General features: G+C 39.3%; 1 protein-coding gene across 23 annotated transcripts in view; it reads left to right on the top strand.

Moving 5' to 3' along the window:
- Window positions 1-24,991, top strand: part of CADPS (calcium dependent secretion activator) — a 548,041-nt gene that overhangs the window by 489,879 nt on the left and 33,171 nt on the right. For 9 of the 23 annotated variants that reach the window (XM_069736596.1, XM_069736597.1, XM_069736608.1 and 6 more), the window contains one exon: window positions 3,810-3,857. The exons of the other annotated variants lie outside the window; for them this stretch is intronic. In XM_069736596.1, coding sequence (XP_069592697.1) covers window positions 3,810-3,857 — 48 coding nt within the window. The remainder of the gene's footprint in view (window positions 1-3,809; window positions 3,858-24,991) is intronic. 23 annotated transcript variants of the gene reach the window in all.

Below are 24,991 nucleotides of genomic sequence, written 5' to 3' on the forward strand. Positions count from 1 at the left end.
CATCTAAATAAAAAAATAATAATTCCTAAATGAAAAGAAATAAAACAACTACAATAGGATTGTTAAATTTTTAAATATATTTGTTATTTTTGGCTTAGAATTTCTTTAAACAGAGACAGTTTCAGTTTTGTCTTAGACCAAATCTCATTTGGTCAATAATTGCAAAAATCTAAAAAAGAAAAAAAATACACTTTAAAATTGATATAAATAGAATTAATATTATTGCACAATAAAACTAGTCAATCAATTATCATTGCCATGATTAAATTAAATGGAAATACAGTTATTCCAAAATATGGATCCTCAAATGGTTGTATAGATTTGTAGCCAAGATCATTATCCAGTTTGGCCTCTGTGGGTGATTTTTTTTGCCCTTGTTTGTATAGATTATGCTAAGAATATTGACATGCCACTAGCAGTATCTGTCAGAGGTTTGCAGCTACAAAAGTCACTTGAACACAGCCCAAAGCCCCCCCTACACATTAGACAATTGTTGGCCAATCCCACCGGTATCAATTAGTTCAGCTAAAACTCTAATATGTACAGGGGCACCAGCTGACTGATTGTATGGAAAGATGTCGATCAGGTATGTCTGATTTAGGACTGCCGATCATATTATTCTCCCAAAGATGAGACAACACAGGAGTGTTTGGCCAAACGAGAGCTCCTGTGTATGGAAGAGCGGGCCAAATCGACTGTTGGCTGAACGATCCACCAAAAGCATCGTTTGGCCAACAGCTATCTAATGCATATGGCCGGCTTAAGACTTGTTTCACAATCTGACACCTTGTAATGCTTGTGCTGCTCTCTTGTCTCATGAACCAATCTCAAGTCACTATTGAGTTTGTGTCAGGAAAACCAAAATTGATCCAGACTTTGCAGTCCATACTCAGAGCATGAATGTCTGAAGTGTGAAATCATCAAAGGCTTGAGAAAAATGGGTTAATTCTGCATTGCCAGTGGATGAATGATGAACAGGAGTCAAAGATCTAGAGATGTGGTTTATTGTCAATGCGTTTCGAAGTCTCACACTTCTTCATCAGGTCAAACCACAAGTTCTTTGTGGTTTTTCCTGTTGAAGAGGTGTGGGACTTCAAAATGCATTGACAATAAACCACATCCCTGCATCTTTGTCTCCTCTTCATCATTCATCCATTGGCAACAGTTTTCTCCTGCATTTGATGTTCTCCAAGTCATGGGCCTTTTCTTAGTCCATAAAACGGTTGTGGTCACACAATCCTACCAGGTGAGCACATTTGTCCACCTCATCTCATTTTTATTCAGATAAGACCCTATTGTTCTTAGTGTTTTTTCATGCCATTATCCTAAAGTGTGAAACCGGCATAAGAAATACCCTCATCTAGGTAGCTTTGACAAGCGGCTGTCCATAGTCTAGTGCTACAAATAGACTTTTTAGTTTCAAGTAGCTTCAAGTCCACAAATTATGCCAAAGGGCAGATGTTTGAAGACTTAGAGTCCTGAAACCATTTAGAGCTTTTAATCCCAATGACAGATGAGGGAAATAATATGGGCGGTGTACACAGAAACACGATACCATATCATGCTAATTTTACAATAAGATCATTAAATAGGTTGTCCAATACTTTAACATTGACGACCTATCATTGGTGTCTGATCGATGGGGGTGTTCCCGTTGTTGAGGCGGTTGGAACTGCTCAGTTACAGAGCTTCCCTGCACAGCTTTGTCGACGGAATAGAGGCCATGACCAGGTACTGCACACTCGCCCCATATTGATTTAAAAAAGGGGTGGATGTGCAGTGCCCAGTTGCCTTTGCTTTAGAGTTAACAGAGCTGAACAGCTCCATATCTGAGCAGTTCCAGCAGCTGACAACATCGAGAACAGCTGATCGGCGGGGGTGCCGGGTGTCACACTCCCATCGATCAGACATCCTAAGGATAGGTCATTAATGTTATAGTAGTAGACTTCCTCTTTAAGGTGGATGGAGACATCTTACTTGTACAATTAAGCATTTGATAGACCCAGGGATTTTGGACCCTGGAACATCAAGCTATGCTTTTAAAATTATGTAAATAGTAGCCAATAGAAGAAAAAAAACTAGGTGTAAAAAAATATAATTATGTTCATGATATCGTATGAAAATATTACATATGTGACATGTATATTTTCCATACGTAGGAAGATAGAAGTCAGAATATTATGTGTTAATGTTCCTGTCGCCTTGAATGTGTGACACATGTTGTATTCCTGTCTGTAATAGTCTTCTGCCGAGGCTACGACTGCTAAACGAGTCTGTTCTTAACTAGGTCTTGTGTGTTGCATGTGTCTCTGTAATTCACCCAGTACATTTCTCGTCTATCACACTTGTTATGTGCATCTTCTGGCCTGGTCATGCATTCTTCCTACTTTGCGTTCTCACGCTTTTCACAGTGTGCTACAAAACTTTTTTTCTTTTCTGATCAAAACTTTTTTGTTTTTACGTTTATCTTTTTTTGTGTGTGCTTCTTGCATTTCCTTCCTTAAAACTATCTCTCCTTTATGATTTTTTTTTTCACTCTCTCACTGACATCTTCTTAATTGAAATGGAACTTATCTCTCATGTCAAAAGTTTTTTCACATTATGTCAAGTGGCATGATTTAGAGTCAAATAATCTTCCTGTGTACATCTACTAGCATGACCCACATCCACTGAGAATGCCTGCTACATGCATACAGCACACGGAGTGGTGCTCGTCGTCGCTCTATGCATGCGTGCCCATCCAACTTTTTAAACTTTAGGTGCCTGGGAATGAAAGTTATGAAAACCCATCCACTAGGCATTAAAATAAGATAGAACCCACAAGAACGGCAGCCATTCTGCAAATTTACTCAATTGTCGAAATTCTTTGTGGGTTAATCTTTTTGATGCCTATATTGCCTTTTCTATCCCTTCTCCCGTCTCTCCTATAACCCTATTTCTTTTTGTTCTTCCATGTGTCGTCTAAGGATAAACAGTAGCTAAATGAAATTTGTATCATTCCAAATCATAGTTTCCAAAACATTTTGTGAAATTATTTTTGCTGATCTTTGAAACAATTTCCAGAAATTGAAATAATTCTATTAAAAGTTAAAATAAAAATTTACTGATAAAGTTATCTATTTACAAACCTCAGAAGAACTACGACTGTCTCTTAAAGACATTGTCTGGGATTCATTTTAATTTTCCGTAAACTTGCAAAATTGGAAAATAACAAAAACATCTATACTCACCCTACTGAGGTCCAACGCTGCCTCTCTGCTGCTTCCCTGTTCTTTACTGATTGGCTGAATTGGTTACAGCCCATTTGATAAAAACAGCCAATTATAGGACTCAGGAAATGATGTTGTCCACTTTGCCATCACCGATGAACCTAGTGATTGGCTGCAGCCTTTACGTACGTTGCAGCCTGTCAAAAAAGACTGGTGCAGTGGTGAAGAGGCAGTGCTGGACCTTGGGAGGGTGAGTGTTAGTGTCATTGTTATTTTCAATATTTGTAAGATTATGGGGAAATATAAATTAATACCAGACAAACCTCATAGTAATAATATCGTTTAACAGCATAAAATGTAAAGAAAAATAAAATACGAATTTACGGGAAAACTCAACTTTCTCCCATTTTTTTTACTTATATCAAACTAATTATTGATTAAAAAAAGAGCTAAAATTCCTCACTCAAAAATATAATTAGATACTTTGCCTCCTTTTGTTCCCTTGTTTACGTTATTCCCTTTTTATTTCAATTTTTTTTTACCCTAAAATTTATTTTTCCTTTTGTCATTTTATTTATGCCTCTTGTCTTCCCCATTTAGAAAAGGCTGGATGATAATAATTCTGTCATGTGCCTGAGAATTTTTGAGGTAATTTTTGGTTTTGACTCATCTAATTTTTTTTAACCATTTCATAATTCATCTTAGCACTATCATAGTGTTGTATCAATATTATTATTATTATGGGTTTTTTTACAGTCCTAAAATAATTTACCGCTTTTGGTGGCTACTGTCTTTTTTTCCCAAAGGATTATTGGTTTACTTATGTCTTTAACTTCTTTTCTTTTACTTATTCATTTTTTTTATGCAATAAGTGATGCAAAGAATATTAATAATATGATATTTACCCAGGTGCTTAGAAAAGAGTTAATCCTCAAGATGTTCATTTAATCCACTGCAATTATGTATTCTGCATTCAAGGGTTTCATTAATGTGATCTGGGTCAAGGGACTAGTTCCTAGCTGTCTAGTTATGGAGAGAAAATGACATTTTCTAACCTTTCCAGAAATAATTTTTCCCCAAAAGTTTTTGAATATTAATGTGACAATAAATGCGCTCCTGTTTTACATTTTTGCTATAATAAATGTAGTTGTAGCTATTCTACCCAGTTAATTCTTCTCTTTTCTGATAGGTCTATGGCATCACATGACTAAAACCAGACTAGAATAATTTTTCTAAGCTCTATGAAGCGACAGTAAGTCTCCTTTTCCCTGCATGAGTCATCAATAGAACTACAACTCTACATCACAGCAAAATCCCTGTCAGGGGAAGTAGCGGAGTAGCTGGATCAGGAGATGAAGAGGGGATAGAGCTGGGCTTCCAGGGACATTACAGTGATGTAGAATTGTAGTTCTAATGATGACTAATGCTGGGAAAATTTGCCTCCTTTTTTTACATAGCGCTTTGAAGGATTCAGCTAGTCTGTTATTAATCACGTGATGTCATAGATCTAATGGAAAAGAGAAGAATTAACTGAGTAGAAGGCCAAAATGAGCAATTGTAAGTACACCGCGCTATATAATATGATGATTAAAATATATTAAGAGGATAAAAACTTCGATGGAAAGAGGAGGGCTTCTTTAAATGGGTCACTCAGTGAACTTATGATTAGGGTTGAGCGACTTTTGTTTTTATAGGATCGGGTCGGATTTCACGAAACCCGACTTTTTCAAAGGTCGGATCGAGTGAAATAGGCCGATCCTATAGAAAAGTCGGGGTCTAATGGTTCCCAGGGTCTGAAGGAGAGGAATATACTCACCCTCGGACGCGCCCTGGTTCTAACCCGCAGCCTTCCTTCCTAAGAATCAGCGTTTGAAGGACCTTTCGATGACGTCGCGGCTTGTGATTGGTCACGTGACGCCCATGTGACCACTCACGCGACCAATCACAAGCCGCGACGTCATCGAAAGGTCCTTCAGGCGCTCATTCTTAGGAAGGAAGGCTCCCGGTTACAACCAGGGCGCGTCAGAGGGTGAGTATAGCAATATTTTTTATTTTTATTCTTTATTTTATACTTAAATCTGAATTCCGATACCGATTCCCGATATCTTAAACATATGGGGAATCGGTATCGGAATTCCGATTCCAGTTCAGAAGATCACTGACCTCATGGCCAACCCCACACAGGGGTCGGGTCGGGTTTCATTAAACCCGACTTTGCCAAAAGTCGGCGACTTCTGAATCTGGCCGACCCGTTTCGCTCAACCCTACTTACGATGTCACCTATCTCTGGGTTAGGTAATGATAGCTTATAGATCAGTAGGGATCCAACTGCTGGTACCTCCACCGATTGGCAGAATGAGGCACTTTTATTCCTGTTAGTCGTCTCCATTCATTCTCTATAGTGCTACCAAACCATTTTCCAGCAGCTCCAAAGAGAATGAAAGGAGCAGTGATTGAATATACACACTGGTATTCCATCCTAACGGAGATATAGATGCCCCATATTGCCTATCTTGGGAATCAGTGGAAGAACCCGAAGATCCAGCTCCAGCGACATCAACACATTTCATGTGATCTAGCACCCTCATTTATTATATCATGAATAAGGGTGCTAGATCCCTTGAAACACGATGATGTCGCTTGTCATGGAATCTGTACCACCGAAATCTTGTTTTATCCTCTACAGGACACTTTGTGAATAAAGGCTTGTTCACAGTTCGTTGAGCTGTATCTTCTGGTTCTTCCATTGATTTGCTCCATGCCCTGACACAGCTTTTTCCAAACAAACGTAAGATCTCCCATACGGTGAGCTGGATATAATTTTCTTCCAATCTTGGGAATCCCCAGTGCTCGAACCTCCACCAATCTATAAGTTATCATCCATTCTGTGGATACATGATTACTTCTCTTCACTTGACATTCCCTTTGAGAAAAGGTTTGTAGCACTGTGGATATGACCTGTGTTACTAGCTACAGCTGCACATATGGATACGTTGCTGTGCCTAAATACAGGTAATTGGTGGGTGTCCTGAGGGTCATTGATCACGCATGTAAATTTTATCCTGGGGATCGACCATTAATGATTTTTTTCCATAAGTTGATTTAACAATGTATCAATAATTGACATTTTATGTAAACACATGAACTTATTAATGTTATACTTTTTTATCGATATTCATACTGTAAATATGTTGGCTGATTCCACTGCATTCCAGTACCCATAGGGCACACATATTAACATCCTGTTTGCCTATCTTAAGATTCCAATGCCAAATCAATGACCACCTCAAGGGTATGTCTACACATTTGTGGATAAGCTTTGGATTTTCCGTATGGATTTGTGGGTGTAAAATCTGCAGCACATTGCAATGGTAACAAAGTGACCTGCAGGGCAGGTTATAAATTTCCAGCTTGTCAATTTATGCAGTAGATATTTTTAGCGTACCTTCAAAATGGTCTCCTCGTGGTTGGCCCCCATGCACATTAGCCTAATGTTGGCCAAACCCACCGATATTGACATGTTCAACCAACACTCTAATGTGAATGTAGACACTATCCAACTAATTGTTAAGGGGAGATATCAATCATCAATAGGGCATGTCTGATGCTTGGCTTCCGATCACATTGTTGTGACAGAGATAAGTCTCTGGTAGGGAAGTCTGGCGGCGCCTTTCTAATAGAAATCACACAGGCGTGATCGGAAGAGTGAACGCTGAAGTGTATGAGAGAGATGGCCGATAATGACTGTCATCTAATGTCTATGGTCGACATTAGTCCTCTATGACCGGTAGATATTAATGCGTGAATTTTTACCAAACCTCTGTCTTCCTGCAATAAATATACAATTTTTTCATCAAAGCATCTAATATATAACTGTAAAAAAATATCAAATCTTGATTTAAAACATAAATTGAGTATAGACCTCCATGTTAATTAATAATTAACTTAACACTTTTTATACTTTTGTTGAATGCAGCAGTGAACCCAATGTATTCTGTTTTGGTTAGGGTGCAGGAACACCCACCAATTCTTGCTGCATTGCAATAAGTAGGGGACAGATGGAAGGTAGTGTCACTTCTGGATCAGACTACATAGGGTTTGTTTGTAGTCTGTAACCATGGAGATAAATAGATCTGTGTAGGAGCCGTGTAAACAAAAATTAGATGACTGGAGCGTTTAAAATTATAGGTTGCAAATGTGTACATGTATCCTACGCTAAGGCTACCCACAGACTTTTTGTACATAGTCCACAAGAGTTGTTTGCAGATTAAAGGGGTTGTCCTCTACTCCACTACCCCTTTTGAAACCTTATGTTTTCCCCATGTAAAATAATAACACTTACTCAATCTGTATGTTTCCCCCCTTTAAAAATAACAGCAAGTATACTCACCTCCAATGCTAGCGCTATTCTAGAGGTGTTGGCACTGTCTTTACTGGCAATTGTGTAACAGTGCAATGCCATGCAAACCTTGCGGACAATCACTGTTGCTCTCTCTTCCTCCAAATGTATGTAATGCATTCGAAGGCAGGGAGAATGAAGCCAATGCTGATTGGTTGAAGGGTTCGTGTGACGTCACACTGTTACGCGATCGCCGCGATAGACAGTGCCGACACTGTTGGAATGGCACTGAAGGTGCCATTCAACTTCAGTGCCATTCCAACAGTGTCGGCACTGACTCTCGCCGCGATTGCGTAACAGTGTGACGTCACACGAACCCTTCAACCAATCAACATTGGCTTCATTCTCCCTGCCTTCGAATGCATTACATACATTTGGAGGAAGAGAGAGCAGCAGTGATTGTCTGCAAGGTTTGCATGGCATTGCACTGTTACACAATTGCCAGTAAAGACAGTGCCAACACCTCTAGCATAGCGCTAGCATTGGAGGTGAGTATACTTGCTGTTATTTTTAAAGGGGGGAAACATACATATTGAGAAGGGGTGGACAACCCCTTTAACGTGTCTTTTTTGACAGCACCTGTAGCTCAATAGTTAAAAATTGAAAATTTCACAGCAAAACAATCTGCGTGTAGCTTAAACCTTAAAAAGTAACTGTTCTTTCAACAAAATGTGCAGAAATGAATAGTACAGGCGAATATAAGAGACTTTATAATATATCTTATCAGAGAATTCTGGTCTTTCTCTACTTATAAGACACTTCCTACCCTCCGTATAAAATAATTACTTAACCCCATGTGCTACAGCACTATCTCTGAGTGCTAACTAAGGAATGATGAGCAGAAATCCCTCTCTGTATGCTGCGCTGTGTATGGGAGAAATCGTATCAGCTAGTCCTCACCCAGTAGCTCAAAGTCAATTGCAAATCAAGAGATAGAGCCTGCGGAGGGAAGACTGGATGAAAATACAGTGATTTAAAGGCCAGAAACAGGGGTATTTCTCATGTGTTTAGAGATGACAGCTTATTCTTAAACTTTACTTGAAAGTACAGTTATCCCTTAGTTTTAGTTTAGTCATATCTATTATTCATAAAGCAATGTACAACCATTTTATTTCGTATTTCACTGCATCCAAGCAAATCCAAATCTGCAGCCAAATCCTAATGCTGAAAACAGCTGAAGATTTCACTGCGGTAATTCTGCATATTTCACCCAAATTCCACCCTTTGCATGCCAAAGGAAAAATCCTTGGTAAAAATCCACAGATTTTTATCCAAAAAGCTACTACTGTAATAGATGGCGCATTTGCCATCTGGAAAAACGGTGGGAAAATATTCTGCCATGCAACCCATGTGCGCATACCCTAGAGATTTATCTTCATAATTTTATATTTATTTCCAGTTGCCTACATAGTGCCAGTATATCCCTTAGATTAGCACTGATTAAACTTTAAGCAGTCTTCTACATGGATGTCCTTATGAATTAGCTGGGACTCCTCTTATTGACAGAGGACCTGCGCCGAGATACTATGGAGCTGTGATTGTGCGATCATGGTCACTTCTCTGTGTCTACAAGACCAGGAGCAGGTCCTGCGATACACACCCATGGTCATGGTCTAAAGGTAAAAAGAACCTTGATCTGCATCCATTAGTACCTAGCATACAGAGATTGAAACTGACCTTAACATGTAACATATATAGTAACATAGTTAGTAAGGCCGAAAAAAGACATTTGTCCATCCAGTTCAGCCTATATTCCATCATAATAAATCCCCAGATCTACGTCCTTCTACAGAACCTAATAATTGTATGATACAATATTGTTCTGCTCCAGGAAGACATCCAGGCCTCTCTTGAACCCCTCGACTGAGTTCGCCATCACCACCTCCTCAGGCAAGCAATTCCAGATTCTCACTGCCCTAACAGTAAAGAATCCTCTTCTATGTTGGTGGAAAAACCTTCTCTCCTCCAGACGCAAAGAATGCCCCCTTGTGCCCGTCACCTTCCTTGGTATAAACAGATCCTCAGCGAGATATTTGTATTGTCCCCTTATATACTTATACATGGTTATTAGATCGCCCCTCAGTCGTCTTTTTTCTAGACTAAATAATCCTAATTTCGCTAATCTATCTGGGTATTGTAGTTCTCCCATCCCCTTTATTAATTTTGTTGCCCTCCTTTGTACTCTCTCTAGTTCCATTATATCCTTCCTGAGCACCGGTGCCCAAAACTGGACACAGTACTCCATGTGCGGTCTAACTAGGGATTTGTACAGAGGCAGTATAATGCTCTCATCATGTGTATCCAGACCTCTTTTAATGCACCCCATGATCCTGTTTGCCTTGGCAGCTGCTGCCTGGCACTGGCTGCTCCAGGTAAGTTTATCATTAACTAGGATCCCCAAGTCCTTCTCCCTGTCAGATTTACCCAGTGGTTTCCCATTCAGTGTGTAATGGTGACATTGATTCCTTCTTCCCATGTGTATAACCTTACATTTATCATTGTTAAACCTCATCTGCCACCTTTCAGCCCAAGTTTCCAATATGTAGAGGAATATCAAAGGGGTGTTCCCACTCTCTTTAGGTGGACAGATAAGGGTCTATTTTAAAAATTACAAAAAGGAAAATGGGCTGATGCAAAAGAGATTTGTGTGCTCAGATGACCTTCACCAAGGTTTCCAACCTTAATTAGCCTGTTAGGGTTATGGCTTGTTCACTATCATAGTTAGGAAAGGCCAGCTTTTTAAAAACCAACCTCCTCTAACCTTATGCCAAAAACAGCAGCCATGGACTCTTCTAAGCAGTTGTCTACCACTCTGAAAATGAAAATGGTGGAGGCCCACAAAGCAGGAGAAGGCCATAAGAAGATAGAAAAGCAATTTCAAGTTGCCCTTTCCTCAGTTTTAAATGTAACTAAGAAATGACAGTTACCAGGAAGAGTGGAGGTCAAGATAAGGTCTGGAAGACCAAGCAAAATTTCAGTGAGAGCTGCTCGTAGGATTGCTAGAGAGGCAAATTAGATCACCCTCTTTACTGCAAAAGAACTTCAGAAAGATTTAGCAGACACTGGAATTGTGGTACATTGTTCTATTGTTCTACTGTTCAGAGACACTTGCACAAATATGGCCTTCATGGAAAAGTCATCATTCCTGCGTCCTCACCATAAAATTCAGCATTAGAAGTATTCAAAAGAACATCTAATCAAGCATCATGCATTTTGAAAACAAGTCCTTTGGACCAGTGAGGTTAAAATAGAACTCCTTGGCCACAATGATCAAAAGTATATGTGGAGAAAACGGGGCACCAAATAAAAAAAAAAATAGAACTTTTCCCTTTGCCTCTAATGCTAAAAACAGCCGGGAGTTCAAGGGGTTAAAATGAATATTCAACCTTGAACATCATTTTTTACCTAAATATGTTATTTAGAAATCCATAACTTTCCAAAGGGGCGGTCTGAAATTCAAAGTAATTTTCATCCTGACTCCCTTTCTGTTTAATGCCATAATAGAAACTATTTTCTAATATAGTTAAATAAAATTTCCCTTAATTATTCTAACTGTTTTTCTTTCTTACTTTACTTCCTTTTTTATGACACTTTGTTTGAGAATCCCAGTTAATGCTGGGATAGTCAAACAGAATGTCATCTAGGAGGCAGAGGCAGCAGTCTCTAACACAACCTCTGCCCCCTTCCTGAAACAAAATGTCATCAGTAATGCTCATTTCAACTACTGTGGAAGACCCTGGGTGATGTGCAATGTGCACAATGACAGTGCACTCTCTCACTGGCTCAGATCAGTATTAACAAGCCTGCAGGATAGTGCACTGTCTGTGTGTGGTGTCAGAATACCTGATGTGCAGAGATGAGCACCGCCCCGGCAAGTTACTTGCGGGGGTGACGCTGACCTCTGCACCCCCTGTATCTGTTTGACAATGAACATTGACAGTGCACTCTCCTCAAACAGTGTAATAAAACAGGAAGTTGGAAAAAAAAGAAAAGCAGTAATATAGTGTAGTTAGGGAAGAATAGGAGATTTTTAATCAAAGTATGTTAGGGAATAGTTTAAATTATAGGCTATAATTTAAACTATTCTCTAACATACTTTATAGCGTTAAATAGAAAGAGATTTAGGATGGAAATTACTTTGGATTTTGGACCATCTCATTGAGATCTGATGCATGAAGCAGACCTATAGCGCCTGATGGAAGCAAAAGATTTATAGCGCGGTTCTTTTCGCTTATGCCAAAGTGTTTATCAGTTTGATAGGCAGAAAAGTCCTGAATGAAATTCTATTTCTTCTGCCAAAGGCAACATAAACTGTGATGGAGCCTTCGATGTAGATGTGAATGTAGTCAAAGGTGGCTATATCCAAATAGACTTGACGTCAATCGGGGAAATAACCTTTGTAGGTCTGAAAATTTCGGTATTTTCATTTAGTTGAGTAGTAGTTTTCCATCTTCCAAAGGCATTTTCGTACCACAATGAAATTGAGTCACTTGCCTTGAGTGCTGGAAATCTGGACTCATGTTCTTGGCCAACGGAAGGTGAAATAAATCGTATACCGGTCACATAAGACACCATAACAGTGCACGTTTTATTTACGGCCCCATTTCTGCCAATTCCAATTCATGGTAAACCTCACTTTTGAAATCTTTTTTCTTACCACATTGTTTCGGTCTCCCGTAAGTTGACTTCCACTAGAATATATTTGATTTAAGAAATCAAATGATCAAGGGAGTCACCAGTTAATACAGATAAAGGAAACTGATTATTATTTTGTCTGCATGTATGTCTTCAAGATGCAGCCCAAGGAAAATATAAGGATTACAACAGATGTGCTTAATGACGGCTCATCTGCTTAAGTCTAGCAGTCCCCAAGATCAGTGATTAAAAAGCCATCTCTAAGTTTAATGAAAAACACTATCCTGATAATAATACCGTGTGCTTGATAGCTTTCTTGCAGAGTCCTTGTCAAGGCGAATCAGATGGAGGAAACATTTGACTGTAGATGATACAGGGATTATATGGGTCAATTATATGCTTAATCTGTCTGGTAGGGATTAAACAGTTATAGATTGCCTCGGAGTATTTGGCTTGTCCTTGGCAGTTATCAGATCACACTGGTTGTGCTTACTATAAAGTCTAGTAAGAACTTAATCATATAGTGATAGGGGCCGGATGGAGATGAGCTGAAGTGTAGCAACTGGCATGTTGCTTTTTGAGGCACCAGTCACATACCACTTGGCCGTCCATTGCATCCCATACCTGGAGGACAGCTTGTAGATAATAAACTAAACATACTCTAAATACTATGAAGACCATATATACTCGTTAAAGCTTACCACAGTCTGTGGAACTCCATAAAAGAATTTACCAGAAAAAAATACATGAGTTGGAGGTGCGAAAGATACCTTCGTTGGAGTCATTTCATTTTGCGCAAGGGGGTTGATACGCTTTCTCCCTTATAGAACTAAAAGGGATAAAAATAATGGGTTGGTCTTCAATGCGTTGCCTGATTTTACCATGGTCTTGATTCTCTAATAGAACATTTCTATAAAGATATCATTGATTGGATATAATTGTACAGTTATGGTTAAATGGATCTATAAATGTCTTCATTCCACTTAATTTCTATTCAACACCCCTAAAATCTATCCTCAAAGATGCTAGATGATCGGTGATACTACAAAATCACAAATTACTGTAGCACTTAATAAACATTGCATAACACAACTTGTTAACTATATACCCACATATTTAAAATAATCAATGCCAAGTCTGTATCTCGCTTACATCCTTGCATATTATAGTGTTACTTTGTATTGATGGCCAGAAAACTCCTCTCAAAAGATAATTTATGGACTTTTATATAGGATCAATTAATTTATATCATGTTTCATAGAAATTGAGTTTGCAGAACAAATTCAATGTTTATTACTTTCAGGTGAGGCTGTAAAATGAATGTCCTGTCCAATGGGAAGGACAGTTACCATATATGAGTCCATTGAATTCGTAGCCCTCAAGGTTGTAGAACAGGGCTATCCTTCTTAGACCATTAAGTGTCTTCTAGGCCCTATAGGTCGCAGCAAACATGGTTTTATAAGAAGTATCCAAAGCATGAGACTGTTTGTGATAGGAAACCCAGTCGTACTCTCTTCTGCTCTACTTGATAGTAAATATCCCTCTTCAGAGCTATTACGTAAAAATGGGGAGTGAGAAATTGACACATGTGTAATGGAACGTGGATGAAAGAGTAAACGTCAATTTTCCAAGAAATTCGATTTGGGGAGAAGGTATTCTTTGTCATTTTAATATCTTTTATTATGCTCTAAGGTCTATCTAAACCCTAGAGAATAATAAATATAATATTTAATAAATAAGGCTATTTTCACCTCACCTTTCCCCGCTCTGGGCCCCTCCGTTACTCACTGTCACCCATTTGGTCCTCACCACATCTTCTGATCCCCCACCATTCACAAAGGAATCTTTGGGCCTCTCACAGTGTGCCAGATTGCTGGAAGTCATGGTGCCCAGAACGGTTCTTAGCAGGTTCGTTGAAGGTCAACGACATCATGGCATCACAACATGTACTGGGACCTTCCGTGGGCACAGCACAATGCGATCGTCCTGAAGATTCCATCTCAAATGGACCAGAAGATGCAGCGACAACTGGACAAGTGGCGGTGAGTACCAAGGGGCAAGGAGGTAATGGTGATGAATATTATGATTTTTTAAACCTTTCGATGAAAACTATCCTCCAGAAAAATGGCAGCCACATAGAAGCGAATTACAAAAAAATACACTATTTGGGCGGATTTTTGTAAAATTCAAGTAGAATTTATTTACTCAAATTTATTTGCTCATCTCCAAGAGTAACAATACTGACAGTGGCAAATGCCAGTTGTAAGATGTGTCTAATTGATGAGTGTCATGTGTATTTTAGTGTGTAAGGCGCATCTTACTCCAGCGATCCCGATCAATAAGATTGGCTTGCCCAACGCCAATTGGACCCAAGGTCCTTCTGTTGTCAAACCATGGCAATTTTTGATCTCTGCTTCTAAGATCCTTCTTTTTGATAGATTTTAGATAATTTTCACATAAATTCATTAAAAGCAATATTTTTCCGTTCAACGATCATCAGCTTTAATACTGGAATCCTTCCCGGGATGGTTAGATTTCCAAGTGATCTCCTTGGTTGTGTGAATGACTCACATCATCTTGTTCCGCTGCCATTACATCAGCCGCGTAGCTGTACATGAGCTTGTATTCCAGGTTGTGCATTTTTCTATTTAAAGCTAGAGATTTGCACACTATTTCATTGCACAGTATTAAACTCCCTTAATAGCAAAATGTTTAATATATTCCCAGGTTTTAGATCTTTAGAGGATTTCGGCGTCTTTAGCAGAGTTTTACCGAGACAGCTTTACATGCAGTGATAGATATTTGCTGAAGACAGTTAATTTGTTTTGTATCCTTCCCTGAGAAGATTGTTTCCTAATCATTCCGAGAAGCCAAACTGATTGCTCTGAAAATGCTAAGGTCACCTCAGTCTTACGAAACTGATCAGCGTGACATGCTGCTCACTAGTATTAAAATGCACAGAGATTAACTGCTAGCAGGGAGAGATACAAACTTCAGTTGGCTAGAAAAAAAAAGGCGAGTATTGCCTATGAGGAGTAATGGCATTGATGGAAATGCACGCCATTGTACTGATGCATTGACTGATGACATATAGTAACTTGCAAAACTATTCACTTAAAAAGTTAACAAATCACCCTGAATGGAGAATCTGTCACCAGGTTTCTCTCATATAAAGTGGGGCCTGCACCTGTATTTTTTCATGTACAGTATTCTAGAATGCTGTATATAAGTCCCCAATGTGCTTTGCATAATGCAAATTATAGCTTTGATTATACTGGTCCGATGGGCGTTGGTGGTCTTGATCTGATGCCTCCTCTCTTCTTGTGATCGCCGTTCCCCTTCTTGCATCCTCCATCGAGCTCCTTCGCAGGCGCACTTCTCTTTGCCCTGCCGAGGGCAGCAAAGGACTGTGATACACATGCGGGAGGAAAGGACATCGGCGCATGCGCACTACAATACTTTGAGAGAAAAGTGCACCTGTGCAGGAGCGCGATGGGGGACTGTGTCTGGATGACATAGGCAGCATCATCCACATGAAGGAGGATGGCGATCAGAAGAAGAGGGGAGGCACCGGATGAAGACTAGCGACACCCATCGGACTGGACCTCGCCATAGGTGAGTATTATAAAAGCTGTTTTTTGTGCTATGCAGGGCAGATTTAGGACACAAATACAGCATTCTATACATGAGGGCTTACCGGCGCTAGCCCTAATTTATATGGGAAAATTTAAGACTGGAGCAACCATTTTGCAAAAGCTTAAGATCTGATCCAGACAAATCTGTTGACTTTTTAGGGGGTTTTATACTTAAACAAGGCACTGTAAAGGCCCCTTCACATTAAGCGACGCTGCAGCGATACCGACAACGATCCGGATCGCTGCAGCGTCGCTGTTTGGTCGCTGGAGAGCTGTCACACAGACCGCTCTCCAGCGACCAACGATGCCAGTAACCAGGGTAAACATTGGGTTACTAAGCGCAGGGCTGCGCTTAGTAACCCGATGTTTACCCTGGTTACCAGCGTAAAAGTAAAAAAACAAACACTACATACTTACCTACCGCTGTCTGTCCCCGGCGCTCAGCTTCTCTGCACTCCTCCTGTACTGGCTGTGAGCACAGCGGCCGGAAAGCAGAGCGGTGACGTCACCGCTCTGCTTTCCGGCTGACCGATGCTCACAGCCAGTACAGGAGGAATGCAGAGCACAGCGCCGGGGGACAGACAGCGGTAGGTAAGTATCTAGTGTTTGTTTTTTTTTACTTTTACGCTGGTAACCAGGGTAAACATCGGGTTAATAAGCGCGGCCCTGCGCTTAGTAACCCGATGTTTACCCTGGTTACCAGTGAAGACATCGCTGGATCGGTGTCACACACGTCTATCCAGCGATGTCCACGGGAGATCCAGCGACGAAATAAAGTTCTGGACTTTGTTCAGCGACCAATGATCTCCCAGCAGGGGCCTGATCGTTGGTCGCTGTCACACAGAACGATTTCCTTAACGATATCGTTGCTACGTCACAAAAAGCAACGATATCGTTAACGATATCGTTATGTGTGAAGGTACCTTAAGTCAGCTCCATTGAATTGAAATTCCCTAACATTATCAATAGATCAGATCATCAGCAAATTTTATAATATTAATAAGCGTAATTATTTTTTGGAATTTTTAGGAAGCAAAGAGCTTCTGTTTGAAACGGTCGTAAAAATGATTAAATCGATAGCAAAGCAAGGAATCAACTGATAGTAGTAGAAATTTGCACAAAGAATAGTCAATGCTATACAGTATTTGGCATTATGGCTTGGTTACAAAGTAATTATCTAACTGATACACATAGGTTTGGAAATTGAACAGAATTCACGTTTTTGGGATGAAGATTTGGAACGTCGGGTTCATAGTTTTGGTTCTTTATATTGTATTGGCCATTGATGAAGCAAAATATTTTGTTTCCTGGTTGTATTGGTTTCAAGAGCAGGTATGTAATTTTTTTCTCAAGTTTTTATAAATTAGGATATTCCACCAAAACCAAAAAATTGTACAAAGGGTTTTTGTTAAAGACTTTTGGCAAAACTGATGAACTATGTCATGGTGGTGACCAGCCCAGGGATTGTCTCTTGGGTGCTCTATGAATCCATGTATCATGCACCCGAAAGGGCACCAGAGTAACTTAGACTGTTGCTTTAATTTTAATTAATGAAATATAATTGTGATTTATCGGATGCATAATGATCATTTGTCAGGCACATGATGACATGGAGTAGTCAGACATGCAGTGACTATGTGGATGACTTGCTAGATATGTAACGAAACCTTAGAAGGTACATAAAGACAATGACTGGTTTGTGGTTAGATCTAGATTGATTTGTCAGATTCATGGTGCTTGTTTGTTTTCTACATAACAATGATGACTTGTTTGTCAGATAATGATATTAAATTATCAGATCCATGATGATGATGACTTGTCAAATACATGATGATGATGATGACTTGTCAGATATATGGCGATGAAGACCTGTCAGCAACATGACAATGATGACTTGTAAGATGCATGATGATGACTTCTCAGATACATGGCAACAATGACTTGTCAGGTACAAGATGATGATGAGTTCTTAGATAATAATAATAATAATAATTTTATTTATATAGCGCCAACATATTCCGCAGCGCTTTACAAATTATAGAGGGGACTTGTACAAACAATAGGCATTACAGCATAACAGAAATACAGTTCAATATAGATACCATGAGGAGTGAGGGCCCTGCTCGCAAGCTTACAAACTATGAGGGAAAGGGGAGACACGAGAGGTGGATGGTAACAATTGCTTTCGTTGTTCGGACCGGCCATAGTGCAAGGCTCAGGTGTTCATGTAAAGCTGCATGAACCAGTTAACTGCCTAAGTATGTAGCAGTACAGACACAGAGGGCTATAAACTGCATAAAGTGTATGAGAACATGATGGGAAGAACCTGATTATGGTTTAAGTTTTTTTTTTTTTTTGTTGAATGGGCCACACAGGGATAGTTAGGTTAATGCATTGAGGTTGTAGGCCAATCTGAACAAATGAGTTTTTAGGGCACGCTTAAAACTGTGGGGATTGGGGATTAATCGTATTAACCTGGGTAGTGCATTCCAAAGAATCGGCGCAGCACGTGTAAAGTCTTGGAGACGGGAGTGGGAGGTCCTGATTATTGAGGATGCTAACCTCAGGTCATTAGCGGAGGGCACGGGTACCAGGACCAGAGAGGAGATGTAGGGTGGTGCTGAGCCATGGAGTGCTTTGTGGGTGAGGGTAGTAGTTTTGTACTGGATTCTGGAGTGGATGGGTAGCCAGTGTAATGACTGGCACAGGGTAGAGGCATCAGTGTAACGGTTGGTGAGGAATATGATCCTGGCTGCTGCATTCAGGACAGATTGGAGCGGGGAGAGTTTGGTAAGAGGGAGGCCGATTAGTAGAGAATTACAATAGTCCAGACGAGAATGAATAAGTGAAACAGTGAGAGTTTTTGCAGAGTCAAAAGTAAGAAAGGGGCGAATTCTAGAAATGTTTTTGAGATGCTTTCAAGAAGAGCGAGCCAGTGATCGGATGTGGGGAGTGAATGAAAGCTCGGAATCAAGGATGACCCCAAGGCAGTGGGCATGTTGCTGTGGAGTAATGGTGGAACCGCACACGGAGATGGCAATGTCAGACAAAGGTAGGTTAGTAGAGGGAGAGAACACGAGGAGTTCAGTTTTTGACAGGTTCAGTTTCAGATAGAGGGAGGACATGATGTTAGAGACAGCGGTAAGACAATCACTGGTGTTTTCTAAAAAAGTTGGCGTGATATCAGGAGAAGAGGTGTATAGTTGGGTGTTGTCAGCATAGAGATGGTACTGGAAACCAAATCTACTGATTGTTTGTCCAATAGGGGCAGTATACAAAGAGAAGAGGAGGGGGCCTAGGACTGATCCTTGAGGAACCCCAACAGTAAGGGGAAGGTGAGAGGAGGAGGAACCAGCAAAAGATACAGTGAAGGATCGGTCAGAGAGATAGGAGGAGAACCAGGAGAGAACGGTGTCATTGAGGCTGATGGAGCGGAGCATAGTGAGGAGGAGCTGATGATCCACAGTGTCGAATGCTGCAGGGAGATCCAAGAGAATTAGCATGGAGTAGTGACCATTAGATTTATCTGTTAGTAGGTCATTAGAGACTTTAGTGAGGGCAGTTTCAGTAGAGTGTAAAGAGCGGAAACCAAATTGAAGATGGTCGAGAAGTGAGTTATCTGAGAGATAGCAGGTAAGACGGGAGTGGACCAGGCATTTGAGGAGTTTAGAGATGAAGGGAAGATTAGAGACAGGTCTATAATTAGCGGCACAGTTTTTATCCCAATGATGATGATGATGATTGTGATAACTTGTCAAATACATGAGGTTGATGTCTTTTTTATCAGATACTGAACATGATGATGTTGATTTGCCGGCTACCTGATGATAGCACTGGATAATTATCAGATAAATGATTATGATGAAAACTTGTCAGATACATCATTATTATGACTTATCAGACACATGATGGTTATTATGATGTTGATGACTCTTCAAACATACGATAATAACTTTCCAGATACATGATGATGATGACTTGTTAGATACTTGACATTAATGAATTGATTGTCAGTTACTTGTCAATATTGACTTGTCAAATACATCATGGTGAAGACTTGTCAGAAACTCAATAATGATGATGATGTTGACTTGTCTGATACATGTTGATGACTTCTCAGATATATGACAATAATGGCTTGGCTGATACATGATGATGTTCACGTAAAATACATGATAATGATGATGATGATGATGATGGCTTGTCATATTTTGTGAACTTGGCAAATTCAAATTTCAAAAGATCAGCTCATCTCTACTGACAATTTATCAGATACATGTTGATGACTTGTCAGATTCTTGGTGATGACTTTCAACTAATTATGATGAAGACTTCACAGATGTATGATGATGATTTGTCACATACATGATGGTGAAGATAACTTGTCACATGATATAGAGAATGATAATTTGTAAGCTACATTATGATTTGTCAGATACATGATGATGATTTCTCAAATGAATGATGATTATGATGATGATCACTTGTCAGAGACATGATTATAATGGCTTGCCAGACACAAGATAATCATGATGATGATGCTAATGAATAATGATAAAGATGTTGATGCCTTGTAAGATACCTGAAGATGATGACTTGTCAGCGATATGATGATGACTTCCTAGATGATGATGATGACTCATCAGATACATGATGAGGAGGAGATGTTATAAATGACAATTATGACTTTATTGTCTGTAATTTGATTATATTTATTTGTCATGTACATGATGATGATGAGTTGTCAGAAACTTATTGATGGTAATAATGATGATAAGTCTGAGTTTGCATACATGATTACTTTGCTGATGCATCACAATGATGACTTGTGAAAAACATAATGATGACTTGATAGTCAAATACATATTGATATTGCTTTGTCAGATACATGATGATGTTGACTTGTCAGATACGTGATGATGTTGGTTTGTCAGATACATGATGGTGTTGGCTTGTCAGATACATGATGATGTTGGTTTGCCAGATACATGATGATGTTGGTTTGTCAGATACATGATGATGTTGGTTTGTCAGATACATGATGATGTTGGTTTGTCAGATAGATGATGGCGTTGGATTGTCAGTTGCATGATGATGTTGACTTGTCAGAAATATGATGATGTTGACTTGTCAGATACTTGATGATGTTGACTTGTCAGATATATGATGATGTTGACTTGTCAGATACATGATGGTGTTTGTCATATACATGATGATGTTGGTTTGTCAGATACATGATGATGTTGGTTTGTCAGATACATGATGATGTTGGTTTGTCAGATACATGATGATGTTGGTTTGTTAGAAACATGATGATGTTGACTTGTCAGATACATGATGATGTTGACTTGTCAGATACATGATGATGTTGGCTTGTCAGATACATGATGATGTTGGTTTGTCAGATACATGATGTTGATTTGTCTGAAACATGATGATGTTGGTTTGTCAGATACATGATGATGTTGACTTGTCAGATACATGATGATGTTGACTTGTCAGATACATTATGATGTTGGATTGTCAGATACATTATGATTTTGGATTGTCAGATACATGATGTTGTTGACTTGTCAGATACATGATGAGGTTGGCTTGTCAAATACATGCTGATGTTGGTTTGTCAGATACATGATGTTGATTTGTCAGAAACATGATGATGATGTTGGTTTGTCAGATACATGATGATGTTGACTTGTCAGATACATGATGATGTTGGTTTGTCAGATACATGATGATGTTGGTTTGTCAGATACATGATGACGTTGGTTTGTTAGATACATGATGATGTTGACTTGTCAGATACATGATGTTGGCTTGTCAGATACACAATGATATTGGCTTGACAGATACATTATGATGTTGGATTGTCAGATATATGATGATGTTGGCTTTTCAAATGCATGATGATGTTAGTTTGTCAGATACATGAGGATATTGACTTGTCAGATACAGGATGTTGATGACTTGTCAGATACATGGCAATAATGACTTAATTGTTATAAACATGACACTGATGACTAGTTTATCAGTGACTTGATTATATTGACTTGTGAAAAACATGTTGATGACTCGTTAGAGACTCAATGATAAGAATAATGATGAGTTTGTCATGTTATAAATGATTACTTTGCAGATTCATGACATTGAAGATTTGTCAATTACGTAACGATGACTCCTTTGTCAGATACGTGACGATGCTGACAAGCCAAATACACGATAATGATGACAGATAAATGTTTATGGTGACTTGGCAGATACATGATGATGATGACTTCTCAGATGATAATGATGATTTACCAGATACATTATGATGATGATGATGATTTGTCAGATACATTATGATATTGACTTATATGACAGATACATGATAATACTGTAAGAGATATGATGATGATGACTTGTTTGATACGTGATGATGATGACTTGTCAGATACATGATAATGATGACATGTATATCATATACTTGATGATGACTTGTCAGATACATGATGATGGTGACTGTTTAGATACATGACAATAAATCATAAGATAGATGATGATTTGTCAAATAAAGGATGACGATGACTTTTTGATACATAATGATGAGAATTCTACAGACATATAATGATGATGCGAATGACTCGCCAGAGGCGTAATGATGACTAAGAGGGTACATGGTGTCAATGACTGGTTACAGTACAGGTCCTTCTCAAAAAATTAGCATATAGTGTTAAATTTCATTATTTACCATAATGTAATGATTACAATTAAACTTTCATATATTATAGATTCATTATCCACCAACTGAAATTTGTCAGGTCTTTTATTGTTTTAATACTGATGATTTTGGCATACAACTCCTGATAACCCAAAAAACCTGTCTCAATAAATTAGCATATTTCACCCATCCAATCAAATAAAAGTGTTTTTTAATAACAAACAAAAAAACCAACAAATAATAATGTTCAGTTATGCACTCAATACTTGGTCAGGAATCCTTTGGCAGAAATGACTGCTTCAATGCGGCGTGGCATGGAGGCAATCAGCCTGTGACACTGCTGAGATGTTATGGAGGCCCAGGATGCTTCAATAGCGGCCTTAAGCTCATCCAGAGTGTTGGGTCTTGCGTCTCTCAACTTTCTCTTCACAATATCCCACAGATTCTCTATGGGGTTCAGGTCAGGAGAGTTGGCAGGCCAATTGAGCACAGTAATACCATGGTCAGTAAACCATTTACCAGTGGTTTTGGCACTGTGAGCAGGTGCCAGGTCGTGCTGAAAAATGAAATCTTCATCTCCATAAAGCATTTCAGCCGATGGAAGCATGAAGTGCTCCAAAATCTCCTGATAGCTAGCTGCATTGACCCTGCCCTTGATGAAACACAGTGGACCAACACCAGCAGCTGACATGGCACCCCACACCATCACTGACTGTGGGTACTTGACACTGGACTTCAGGCATTTTGGCATTTCCTTCTCCCCAGTCTTCCTCCAGACTCTGGCACCTTGATTTCCGAATGACATGCAAAATTTGCTTTCATCAGAAAAAAGTACTTGGGACCACTTAGCAACAGTCCAGTGCTGCTTCTCTGTAGCCCAGGTCAGGCGCCTCTGCCGCTGTTTATGGTTCAAAAGTGGCTTTACCTGGGGAATGCGGCACCTGTAGCCCATTTCCTGCACACGCCTGTGCACGGTGGCTCTGGATGTTTCCACACCAGACTCAGTCCACTGCTTCCTCAGGTTCCCCAAGGTCTGGAATCGGTCCTTCTCCACAATCTTCCTCAGGGTCCGGTCTCCTCTTCTCGTTGTACAGCGTTTTCTGCCACATTGTTTCCTTCCAACAGACTTACCATTGAGGTGCCTTGATACAGCACTCTGGGAACAGCCTATTTATTGAGAAATTTCTTTCTGGGTCTTACCCTCTTGCTTGAGGGTGTCAATGATGGCCTTCTTGACATCTGTCAGGTCGCTAGTCTTACCCATGATGGGGGTTTTGAGTAATGAACCAGGCAGGGAGTTTATAAAAGCCTCAGGTATCTTTTGCATGTGTTTAGAGTTAATTAGTTGATTCAGAAGATTAGGGTAATAGGTCGTTTAGAGAACCTTTTCTTGATATGCTAATTTATTGAGACAGGTTTTTTGGGTTATCAGGAGTTGTATGCCAAAATCATCAGTATTAAAACAATAAAAGACCTGACAAATTTCAGTTGGTGGATAATGAATCTATAATATATGAAAGTTTAATTGTAATCATTACATTATGGTAAATAATGAAATTTAACACTATATGCTAATTTTTTGAGAAGGACCTGTATATACAGATTTGTCAGGCATATAATGTTTATTATAACCTAAATGATGGTGATAATATAACTCATCATATATAGTTTGAGAAATTATCAGATAAAAATGATGTTCTGAGGATCCGTTCTGGATGTAAGTCAGGATATCTTATGTATGCAAATATCACTCTATTCCCCATTAAAGTCCTACAAACACCTATATCCTCTATCATGTAATGTTTTTGTGGTTGACATTGAAGTCTTGACATTAAACCACTTTTTCCTTAGATCTTTTGGATTGCGTCTAAATCAGCAGCACATATAAAAAAAATCCACTCTACCCTAGTATCTCTCTATCATGTAATAACTGTTATAATCCATCCAGAATGATCGGAGATATTTTGTGCAAACAACAAAATAACATCCCAACCGCTGCCTCGAATAAACATTGTTGACTCCATTTCATATCCACTTTGTCTTCTTCTCGGTTTGATGCTGAGTCAAAGTCTCCAGCTTCGTTTGCCTTCTGTAGCCCAACTCTCTAATTAAAAGAGGACGGCTCTGTACTGTAATGCATGTTTTTAAATATATTGACATAATTAGCAGTTTTGGTGGAGGAAAAAAAAAGATGTGTTGCCTTGCGCTGTTTGAGGAAAGAAATAAACATATCGGCCTCGTGCATGTTAGGACGTCATCTGTTTGAATGAAGAACACAGCCCATAACATGTTGTTCCTTGTATATAGGAGATATGGTGGCATTTGCCTGATTAACTTGCTTGACAAAAAGTGACAGCTGCTGTGGATGCATGTAGATAAGCCTTACAGTCTAGTTCCGCCTTAGTACATCTGT

The sequence above is a fragment of the Ranitomeya imitator genome, chromosome 8 (genome assembly GCF_032444005.1).
Source record: "Ranitomeya imitator isolate aRanImi1 chromosome 8, aRanImi1.pri, whole genome shotgun sequence".
In the NCBI taxonomy this organism is placed as follows: Eukaryota; Metazoa; Chordata; class Amphibia; order Anura; family Dendrobatidae; genus Ranitomeya; species Ranitomeya imitator.